This window comes from Pongo pygmaeus, chromosome 1, assembly GCF_028885625.2.
Source record: "Pongo pygmaeus isolate AG05252 chromosome 1, NHGRI_mPonPyg2-v2.0_pri, whole genome shotgun sequence".
Taxonomy (NCBI): Eukaryota; Metazoa; Chordata; class Mammalia; order Primates; family Hominidae; genus Pongo; species Pongo pygmaeus.
Genome location: NC_072373.2, coordinates 224625780 through 224636600, shown reverse-complemented (window position 1 = coordinate 224636600; position 10821 = coordinate 224625780). Strand labels below are relative to the sequence as shown.

The window sequence follows — 10821 nt, the reverse complement described above, 5'->3', positions numbered from 1 at the left end:
AGATTGACGTTGCTAGGCAACTCCGGAGGCGGGCCCAGCGCCAAAAGAACAGGGCGAGGCCTCGTCTCCGCATCCCATTGGCCGTTCTCTGCGGGGCCCCGCCCTCGGGGGCCGGAGCTAGAAGCTCTACGCTTCTGAGGTGCACCTCCTGGCCGGCACGCTTTGACGTCACGTCCGGCGCAGAGACGGTGGAGTCTCCGCACGGTTGGCGGGGTATGCGTAGCCGGGGAGTAGGTTCGTGGGCTGTGGAGGCGACGGAGCGGGGGGCCGGTGGGGCCAGCTCAGGGAGGACCTGCCTGGGTGAGGAGGGCGCGGGGTGAGGGAGGGAGGGGCTGCGGGCCGCCGTGGCTGCCTTCCGCTCGGCTGCTTGGGACTTGTGGGCGCGGCGTGGGCTCCGTTCACCTGTCCGCGGCCGCCGCCCTCCCCCGTCCAGGATCCTCTCACTGTGCCGGGCCAGTCAGTTCGCGCTCATCCCATGTCTCCTTTCCCCAAACTTGGATTTTTCCCACCAGGCCCTTCTTCACGACCCTGGCCCCCCATCAGCATCCCCCCTGGCCAATCCAATATGGCCCCCGGCCCCCGGGAGTCTGTCAGTGTGTTCCAGCCCTCCGCGTACACCCCTCACCCTGACCCAAGCCCTCGTGCTGATAAATGTGATTATTTGAGTAGAGGCCAACTTCTCGTTTCTCTCTCTCTTGACTCCAGGGGCTATCTCTTGCATACCCTTGCTTGGGCTGGCCGGGGTGTCACTTCTGCCTCCCTGCCCTCCAGACCATGGACGGCTCCTTCGTCCAGCACAGTGTGAGGGTTCTGCAGGAGCTCAACAAGCAACGGGAGAAGGGCCAGTACTGCGACGCCACTCTGGACGTGGGGGGCCTGGTGTTTAAGGCGCACTGGAGTGTCCTTGCCTGCTGCAGTCACTTCTTCCAGAGCCTCTACGGGGATGGCTCAGGGGGCAGTGTCGTCCTCCCTGCTGGCTTCGCTGAGATCTTTGGCCTCTTGTTGGACTTTTTCTACACTGGTCACCTCGCTCTCACCTCAGGGAACCGGGATCAGGTGCTCCTGGCAGCCAGGGAGTTGCGAGTGCCAGAGGCCGTAGAGCTGTGCCAGAGCTTCAAGCCCAAAACTTCAGTGGGACAGGCAGCAGGTGGCCAGAGTGGGCAGGGGCCCCCTGCCTCCCAGAATGTGAACAGCCACGTCAAGGAGCCGGCAGGCTTGGAAGAAGAGGAGGTTTCGAGGACTCTGGGTCTAGTCCCCAGGGATCAGGAGCCCAGAGGCAGTCATAGTCCTCAGAGGCCCCAGCTCCATTCCCTAGCTCAGAGTGAGAGCCCCTCCTCCCTCTGTGGGAAACTCAAGCAGGCCTCGAAGCCTTGTCCCCCCGAGGACAAGAAACTCGAGGACTGCAAAGTGCTCCCAAGGCCCTTCGAGGCTGAAGGTGCCCAGCTGCAGGGCGGCAGTAATGAGGTACTGTGCCCAGGGTGTTGGGACTGGGGAGACAAATAGAGGGAATAGACAGTTTTTTGGTATAATAGGGACCCTGGGCTGGGTGTGATGGCTCACTCACTCCTGTAATCCTAGCACTTTGGGAGGCCAAGGAGGGGGTGGATCACTTTAGTTTGGGAGTTCGAGACCAGCCTGGGCAACATGGCGAGGCCTCATTTGTACAAAGAATATACAAAAATTAGCCGGGTGTGGTGGCACACACCTGTAGTCCTAGCTACTCAGGAGGGTGAGATGGGAGGATCACTTGAGCCCGGGAAGTGGAGGTTGCAGTGAGCTGAGATGGTGCCACTACCCTCCAGCCCAGGCGACAGAGCAAGATCCTGTCTCAAAAAAAAAAAAAAAATGTGGACCTTAAGACAATCTCTGTTAATGTGGATTTGGAACAGGCTTTCTCCAGACGAAGCTGGTGACCTCAGGCTGACCTTTCTGCAAGCCCCAGCTGTTCATGGTTGCCACCTTCCTGAGAGGAGTGGGCAGCATCAGGGTTACAGGTGTTTCCTCAGGGCAGTGTTTCCAGCTGAGCTTCCATTTCCCCACAAACACAGCCACTTTCCTCTGAATCCAAGATTCAGATGCTCTGCCTTGGGCCCCTGAAGGAACAGTGTCTGATGAAGGGACTTGTCAGGGTTGGGACTTGGGATGGAACTGAAGCTGGGTCCCTACAACTCCTGCTGATTCATTTGGTGACGCCACCCCCTCCTGCTGCCTGTTGTGCTCTAGTGGGAAGTGGTGGTTCAAGTGGAGGACGATGGGGATGGCGATTACATGTCTGAGCCTGAGGCTGTGCTGACCAGGAGGAAGTCAAATGTAATCCGAAAGCCCTGTGCAGCTGAGCCAGCCCTGAATGCGGGCTCCCTAGCAGCTGAGCCTGCTGAGAACAGAAAAGGTACAGCGGTGCCGGTCGAATGCCCCACATGTCATAAAAAGTTCCTCAGCAAATATTATCTAAAAGTCCACAACAGGTAAACGTTCTGTTTTTCTATTTTCTTTTCCTGTCTGCCATTCCCACGTTGGGGGAGGGGTCCTGCACTTCCCATTTCTGGGTGAGGTAGGGGCTGGGGGATCCATCTCAGACCCACGTAGTGCCTGGCCTTGGCACACCTCTGATAATCAGGAAGTGAGAGCCTGCTTTGGGTTGGATTCTTCTTCCTCGCTGTCCTGTGAGTACTCTGGTTGGAGATGGGTTTGTGTACATCTTGTCAACAGGTTCCACCCACTGTGGACCTTGACCTCCAGCTGGCCTCTGCTAACAGAATGAGAAACCTGTGGCCCCTGTGCTAGAGCTGGGGCCCAACCTTGGGTGTTTCTGAAGCCTGGCAGTGTGGGCTTGAAGCCTGGCAGTGTGAGCTTGAAGCCTGGCAGTGTGGGCTTTGGGCCACAACGCCAAGCCTTGGTTCAGTGCTACCTGCGTTTCCAGGGAAGTGTTCACTCTGGGGTGTCAGTGGGTCATTAAAGTCTATTTGTCTAAACCTTCAGCATCCAATAAAGTAACCAGGAACTCCAGGAGCTATTAAAATTTTTATTTTTACATTTAGTGGAGACAAGGTTTTGCTCTGTTGCCCTGGCTGGTCTCAAACTCCTGGGCTCAATCGATCCACCCACCCTGGCCTCCCAAAGTGCTGGAATTATAGGTGTGAGCCACCATGCCCAGCCCCCAGGGGCTATTTTATGTTTTTTGTTTGTTTGTTTTTGTTTTTGAGTTGGAGTCTTGCTCTGTCACCAGGCTAGAGTGCAGTAGCGCGATCTCAGCTCACTGCAACCTCTGCTTCCTGGGTTCAAGTGATTCCTCTGCTTCAACCTCCCAAGTACCTGGGATTACAGGCAGTTGCCACCACACCCGGCTAATTTTTTGTATTTTAGTAGAGATGGGGTTTCACCATGTTGGCCATGATGGTCTCAATCTCCTGACCTTGTGATCCACCCGCCTTGGCCTCCCAAAGTGCTGGGATTACAGGTGTGAGCCACCACGCTCAGCCTATGTTGTTTTTCATTTTATTTTATTTTATTTTATTTTATGTTTTTGAGATGGAGTGTCAGTCTGTCACCAGGCTGGAGTGCAGTGGCATGAGATAGGCTCACCGCAACCTCTGCCTCCCGGGTTCAAGCGATTCTCCTGTCTCAGCCTCCCGAGTAGCTGGGATTACAGGTGCCTGCCACCACGCCTAGCTAATTTTTGTATTTTTAGTAGAGATGGGGTTTCACCATCTTGGCCAGGCTGGTCTTGAACTCCTGACCTTGTGATCCACCTGCCTCGGCCTCCCAAAGTGCTGGGACTACAGGCATGAGCCACTGCGCCCGGCCTGTTATTTTTTTTTTTGAGACAGTCTCACTCTGTCGCCCAGGTTGGAGTGCAGTGGCATGATCTCAGCTCACTGCAACCTCTGTCTCCCAGGTTTAAGCGATTCTCCTGCCTCAGCCTCCTCAGTAGCTGGGACTACAGGTGCGCGCCACTACGCCCAGCTAATTGTTTTACTTTTTTTTTTTTTTTTGAGATGGAGTTTCTCCTCTGTCGCCCAGGCTGGAGTGTAGTGGCTCCGTCTAAGCTCACTACAACCTCTGCCTCCCAGGTTCAAGCGATTCTCCTGCCTCAGCCTCCTGAGTAGCTGGGATTACAGGCATGCGCCACCACACCTGGCTAATTGTTTTTGTGTTTTTAGTAGAGATGGGGTTTCAGCATGTTGGTCAGGCTGGTCTCGAACTCCTGACCTTGTGATCCGCCTGCCTCAGCCTCCCAAAGTGCTGGGATTACAGGCGTGAGCCACTGCGCCCAGCCATTTTTTTACTTTTTAGTAGAGATGGGTTTCACCGTATTGGCCAGGCTGATCTCGAACTCCTGACCTTGCGATCCACCTGCCTTAGCTTCCCAAAATGCTGGGATTACAGGCGTGAGCCACCGTGCCCAGCCCCCAGGGGCTATTTTAACTTAAAATTTAAAATTAAATAAAAATTCAGTTCCTCAGATACGTTAGCCAAATCTGAAGTGGTGAGGAACCACGTGTCTCCTGGTGGCTGAATCGGGCAGTGCTGACATAGCACATTCCCATCATCGTGGAGAATCCCCTTGGGCAGCACTGCTTTGGAGTCCCTGCAAGGCCTGTGGGGATGGCGGCCCAGTGGCATGCCTTCCAATCTTGCCACTCCCAGCCAAGACATCACTAGTCTATCATGGTGTGTTTTCTTGCCAGGCCAGGTTGGGCGGCACACTAGTAATCACCTGGAATGGGAGCTAGGGGGAAACCTGTTTCCTGTCCCTGTGCACCGTGTTCGGGGCAGCTGCTGCCAGTGGAATGCTGGGATAACTCCAGTGTCAGGGGGGTCCTGGGGCAGCCTGTGTGCTGCTGGCTGCTCACTCTCAAGTAGTCTGCTGGGGTAAGACTCTGGGGCGGTTTCCATTCCTTCCTTGGGCTTCAGCTTGCTGGACTGGCCCTGAGAACTGGGAGGGGATGGCTTCATGAAGTCATTTTGATGGGGGATGAAGATAGTTGCTGTAGAGGAAGAGGATGAGAGAGATGCTTGGCCTCTGGCAGGTGGGAGGAGCTGTCGCAGGCTGCACAGGGGCTCTGAGGTCGAGTTCATTTAGTTCATTCATTCAGCAGTCTACCAGGTGGCCAGCAAGGCTGTGTGGGTGCTTGGGATACATTTAAGGGAACTAAACAAAGGTCCTTGTGCAGCCGACCTGCTTGCCGGGCAATGCAGATAACAGATAAGTCCATCTGCCTGCAGTAGACGGTGAGGAAGTGCTGCAGAAGAAGAAAAAGCAGAGGCGGGCCAAGGGGTTGGGGAGTTGTGGGTGGGGTTCGATTGCGATTTTAAGTAGCCAGGGTCGCTAGGGTCTTACTGAGAAGGTGAGATTTAAGCAAAGACTCAAAGGAGGTGACGAAGTTGACCAAGTGGGTGACTGGGGAGCATCTGGGCAGAGAGAAGAGCCAGGGCGCTTGGGTAGGAGGATCCTGGGGGCGTGACAGGCAGCAAGGAGGCATATGCCTGATCCAGGTGGCCAGACGATACCCTGGGAGAGAAGCAGGCAAGGGGAGGGCTGCCTGTGTCCTGATGGGCCTCCTGGACCCTTTCTCTGAATGAGGAAGCACTGGGGATACGTGAGCCAAGAGGTACTGAGGTCTGCCTTAAACTAAAGGGTCCTTCTGGCTCCTGAACTGAAACCTGTGGGGGAGGCAGTCACAGAGCGGGGAGACCAGATGGGCAGCTCCCCTGGCTACCCGGGAGAAGCTGTTGCCGGCCTCGGTGGGGCAGTGGAGTCAGGTAAGGATCTGGCCATGGGTTTGAAGCTCTGGGAAGACTGAGTTGCTTCTCCAATAGTCAGGACCCAAGATCTGTTTCTGCCTTCAGACAGAATGCGGTCAGCTGGGCCTCCCCGTCAGCCTCTGTGCTGGTCAGATCCACGGCAGCCTCTTAGGACCTGTGTGAGCTTCTTGCCACGGCACTCTCCCTTGCAGAGTCTCCATGCTGGGGGAGGCTTCTGGGCTTGTCCCTGCACCTTAACCAGCTGGTGTCACCTCAGAACACTTGTTCCCCTTAGAAGGGACCCAGAGGGGGCCCTGGGTGAGGGAGAGATGGGAAACCCTCTCAGCACCCCCACCCTGTGGCTTCTCCTGGCAGGAAACATACTGGGGAGAAACCCTTTGAGTGTCCCAAATGTGGGAAATGTTACTTTCGGAAGGAGAACCTCCTGGAGCATGAAGCCCGGAATTGCATGAACCGCTCGGAACAGGTACTTGGGAGCTGGCCCAGGTACTTGTGGGCAGGGCACACTGGCCTCTCTGTCTTCGTGCCATCCGGGAAGGGCCCCAGGAGACTGTCTGAGAGGGGTACTGTAAACTCAGGAAAGCTGTGGGGTCCTTGGATGTCATGAGGTCCATGCCCTGGTACAGGTGGGGACACAGGTCCTGAGGGCGGAAGGGACAGGCATAGGAGGGACTCTGTGGGAGGCATTTGGGGTTGGTTTTCCTAGGCCCCTGGCCCACCTCCACCTTGGCTTTGGAGAAGGGGAGCCTCTACAGGGGATGGCAGCTGGGAAAGGCCCCCTGGCCACCCCCAGCAACCCCACTGCTGGCTTCTGTGTCAGGGCCTGCTGAAACCCAGACCCACTCTTCCTAGAGGCCTGTCAGCAGCCACTAGGGCCAGGGACTGTGGGTGAGGCCACTCAGATCCTGCCCCCCGTCTGTCTGGGCCTGAGAAGGGCCTGGTGTGCGTTGGGCTTGCAGCACTCAGTGATGGTCAGGCCAGGCAGGTTATGTGTTGCCCTCTCCCACCCTAGCGTCCCCCGCCCTCCCCAGGCAGACTCTTTCCAGCAGCAAGCGGAAGCCCGGGCAGAGGCTGCTGTCGTTGGCAGAGGCCCCCGCTGATGCCGGCCCTGCTTGCCCCTCACACTGCCAGGTCTTCACGTGCTCTGTGTGCCAGGAGACATTCCGCCGAAGGATGGAGCTGCGGGTGCACATGGTGTCTCACACAGGGGAGATGCCCTACAAGGTCAGGCTTGGCCTGTCTCCAGGGCCAGGGGTGGGTAGCCCCAGGATCCTTTCTGCTGAGCCGTTTACGTGGGGTGCTATCAGGCACCTCCCTCACAGTAGCTGTCAGGGAGCCTGCCTTCCCTGCCTGTCTAGTGCCCCCTTATCTAGGCAGGGCTACTGTCTGCAGCCTCACCTCCAGGGTCCTTATTAGGCCCTTGTTTCTTTCCACGGAGGACAGGCTTGGCATCCTCTGGGCAGCTGAGCCCTGAGGGCCCTCCTTTGCACCATCCTTCACACCAGATCAGGGGTCCTCCCAGAATCATCTCACCGGGGCCTCCCTCTAATTCCTGCCCTACAGCCCAAGGGTGGGTGGCAGGGTTTCATGGGTGCAGGCCGCCCTGGAGGTGACTGTGGGCCTCTTTTTCAGTGTTCCTCCTGCTCCCAGCAGTTCATGCAGAAGAAAGACTTGCAGAGCCACATGATCAAGCTTCATGGAGCCCCCAAGCCCCATGCAGTAAGTGACAGGGAGGGCTGGGTATGCTTTGATGCTGGCATGAGCAAGAGTGAGCTGTGCCCAGAGTGGGCAGCTGGCCATGTACTTTCTGTTGTTCAGCGGGAGGGGGCTTGTGGGTCTGCTCTTCAGTGCAGGGGTGCTTGTGGGTCTCCCAGACAGCCCTTCCCTGCTCTCAACCTGGCCCTGGTCCCTCCCTCTGCCTGCCTGGTCTGCCTGCAGTGCCCCACCTGCGCCAAGTGCTTCCTGTCTCGGACAGAGCTGCAGCTGCACGAAGCTTTCAAGCACCGTGGTGAGAAGCTGTTTGTGTGTGAGGAGTGTGGGCACCGGGCCTCGAGCCGGAATGGCCTGCAGATGCACATCAAGGCCAAGCACAGGTGCGTGTCACCCGTTCTCTCCTGGGGCCCAGTCTTGCTGCCAGCCCAGGCTTGCACCGGCAGGGAAGACAGAGTTTGCTTTTACACAGATGAGTGTGCCCTCGGCCTCCACCCTGAATCTAGTGCCTACAGCCTCTCTGGGGTAGTGGGACCTGAGGGGCAAGCAGCTCTGCCAGGCAGAGAGGCTGGGGGCAGATGTTTCAGGCTCAGACAAGCCTCTGTGCCCCCGGGGCAGATTCTGAGCTTCCTTAGTTTCCTGTGACGCCCTGCTCATAGATTGTCCTTCTGCTCTCGGGGTGGAGGTGGTGTCCCTTTCCTAGCACTGCCCAAGCCCTCTTTCCACCAGGCATGCTCCTAGCTATAGCAGAGTGAAGGGGTCACTTCCCTTGGTGATGGCCTCTGCCCCATGTCCCCACCTTAACAGGAATGAGAGGCCACACGTATGTGAGTTCTGCAGCCACGCCTTCACCCAAAAGGCCAATCTCAACATGCACCTGCGCACACACACGGGCGAGAAGCCCTTCCAGTGCCACCTCTGTGGCAAGACCTTCCGAACCCAAGGTGAGGTATCCCCATCCCCATCCCCGTCCCCGTCCCCGTCCCCATCCCCAGGCCACAGGCTGAGCTCTTGCCTTGTGCCTGCAGCCAGCCTGGACAAGCACAACCGCACCCACACCGGGGAAAGGCCCTTCAGTTGCGAGTTCTGTGAACAGCGTTTCACTGAGAAGGGGCCCCTCCTGAGGCACGTGGCCAGCCGCCATCAGGAGGGCCGGCCCCACTTCTGCCAGATCTGCGGCAAGACCTTCAAAGGTACCTAGGTGGCCCTGGGAGACCCATTTCCTGCTCATCCGAGTTGGAGGGTCTCTGAGGAGGAAACGCTCCTTTCTTGCCAGTGAACCTCTTTTGTGCCCCACATGGTTAGAGTTGAGAGTGGACCTGCTTTGAAGGCAGGGGTGTCCCGTGCAGTAGTGACTCTGGGTGGCACTGGAGAGCCTGGCAGGGCCTGTGCAGCACTTGTAAACCACTGGTCCACTCCCTTGCTGCCTGTCCCAACCTCCTGCTGGGTTTCCTTGAGGGTCCCGGGGCTCCTGCACGATCCCCTCCGTGTTCTCCCTCCTGCAGCCGTGGAGCAACTGCGTGTGCATGTCAGACGGCACAAGGGGGTGAGGAAGTTCGAGTGCACCGAGTGCGGCTACAAGTTTACCCGACAGGTAGGCCAGGGCCCAGGTCCGTTCCCCTACCCCGGGATCCCTCGAAGTCCTGAGCTCACCCTCCCCGCCAGGCCCACCTGCGGAGGCACATGGAGATCCACGACCGGGTGGAGAACTACAACCCGCGGCAGCGCAAGCTCCGCAACCTGATCATTGAGGATGAGAAGATGGTGGTGGTGGCGCTGCAGCCGCCTGCAGAGCTGGAGGTGGGCTCGGCGGAGGTCATTGTGGAGTCCCTGGCCCAGGGCGGCCTGGCCTCCCAGCTCCCCGGCCAGAGACTGTGTGCAGAGGAGAGCTTCACCGGCCCAGGTGTCCTGGAGCCATCCCTCATCATCACAGCTGCTGTCCCCGAGGACTGTGACACATAGCCTACTCTAGCCACCAGAGCCCACTTGGCCCCACCCCTCAATAAACCGTGTGGCTTTGGACTCGCGTATTTCAGCCTGACAGTCTGTTCCCGTGTCCCGGAGTTGGGGAAGTACTGCCCTCCCACCCATGCCCTCAGGACAGAGTGGTGCCCTGCCTGCTCCTGTGTGGGCCTCAGCTCAGCCGGCAGCTTCCCCTCCTGTCAGGAAACCTCAGCTGAGCGAGGCTTGGATGGGGTTCCTTTGGGGGCCAAACCTCTGGCCTTGGAGGCTCTCCACATCTGTATTCTGTTCCTCGTTACTGCAGGATTTTAGAGTGGGGAACGCTGGCCAGTTAGAGCACCAGTATTCCTATTTTAGAGCTGAGGTGATACCGGCTTCTGGGGATAGAATTCATTACTAAGCTTCTGGAGTTCAGTAGAGTGGTCAGGACCCACGGGGCTGGCCTTGTTGGGCAGAATCAAGGATTGGGCCCAGTTAGTGTAGCTGAGCACGCCTGGGGGTCTGAGGAGGGTGGGGCCCTTCCTTCGAGCAGCCTGGTCTGTGTCCAGGAGGCTTTGGTCCCCACGTTCTATAGCTGTGGGGTACTGTGTGGCAAGGTGCAAATGCACGTGGGCCTTAGAGCAGATTGCTCGTTTAAATTTCTTCCCAACTAAGTTGGCCCTGGGTAAGTTATTGACAGCTTCATTTCTCTACTAAAGATACAAAATTGCTGGGTGTGGTGGTGCATCAGGAGGCTGAGGCACGAGAATCCCTTGAACCCAGGAGGTGAAGGATGTAGGGAGCCAAGATTGCACCACTGCATTCCAACCTAGGTGACAGAATGAGACCGTCTTAAAAAAAAAAAAAAAGGCCCACTGTGGTCTCAACAATGCTGTCCTTCCCAGCCAAGACACTGGCCTCTCAGGTTCAGATGGACGCTGCAGATAGGAAAAACATCCTGAGCCAGACGGCTTGTGTGGATTCACAGCCTGGTTTGGGACTGTATTTGAAAGGCTCCACCTCCCCAGGTCCAAGGGCCATCTCATTGCAGATGGGAGTCTCATCACCACCTGTATGTACCACAACCTCAGGAAGGGCTGTGGGAGCCGGGCCCGGGCAGAGGACCAACAGGCAGAGACCAGCTTTGGAGCAGGCAGGTTTCCTGGGCATCATCCGCTCCACAGCATTTACTTCTCAGGCTTCTCTCTCTAAATGGATACAAGGTCTTCCTGTATTGCTCAGGGTGGTCTTGAACCCCTGGGCTCAAGTGCTCTTCCCTCTTCAGCCTCCCAAAGCACTGGGATCGCAGGTGTGAGCCACCACGCCCAGCCTCTCGGGCATGTCTTTTCCACTGCTTCATCGCTTGCTACAATCTGAGATGAGAAAGGGCCTGGACGGCTGCTG

At 57.4% G+C, this 10821-nt stretch overlaps 1 protein-coding gene across 8 annotated transcripts; it reads left to right on the top strand.

Annotated features, from left to right (window-relative positions):
* The first annotated feature begins 91 nt into the window (after nucleotides 1-91).
* On the top strand, nucleotides 92-9498 carry ZBTB48 (zinc finger and BTB domain containing 48). Of its 8 annotated transcripts, none has more exons than XM_054441369.2 (11): nucleotides 92-213; nucleotides 706-1464; nucleotides 2224-2465; nucleotides 6121-6232; nucleotides 6898-6990; nucleotides 7399-7485; nucleotides 7705-7859; nucleotides 8284-8420; nucleotides 8505-8669; nucleotides 8982-9070; nucleotides 9142-9498. In XM_054441369.2, exons 2-11 carry the CDS (start codon nucleotides 775-777, stop codon nucleotides 9436-9438), a joined length of 2067 nt encoding a protein of 688 aa, XP_054297344.1. In that variant the 5' UTR covers nucleotides 92-213; nucleotides 706-774; the 3' UTR covers nucleotides 9439-9498. The 8 variants fall into 8 exon arrangements, with proteins under 8 accessions (XP_054297344.1, XP_054297353.1, XP_054297332.1 ...); XM_054441378.2 differs by having other exon boundaries at nucleotides 108-234; XM_054441357.2 differs by having other exon boundaries at nucleotides 125-213; nucleotides 6898-7020.
* The last annotated feature ends 1323 nt before the right edge of the window (nucleotides 9499-10821 follow it).

Bases quoted from the DNA above. Each gene is read 5' to 3' on its own strand.
- ZBTB48 (XM_054441357.2), top strand. From the start codon at position 775: ATGGACGGCTCCTTCGTCCAGCACAGTGTGAGGGTTCTGCAGGAGCTC. The intron at 7,021-7,398 runs GTGGGTAGCCCC...CCTCTTTTTCAG, and splicing joins GCCTGTCTCCAGGGCCAGGG to TGTTCCTCCTGCTCCCAGCA. The intron at 8,670-8,981 runs GTACCTAGGTGG...TCCCTCCTGCAG, and splicing joins CTGCGGCAAGACCTTCAAAG to CCGTGGAGCAACTGCGTGTG.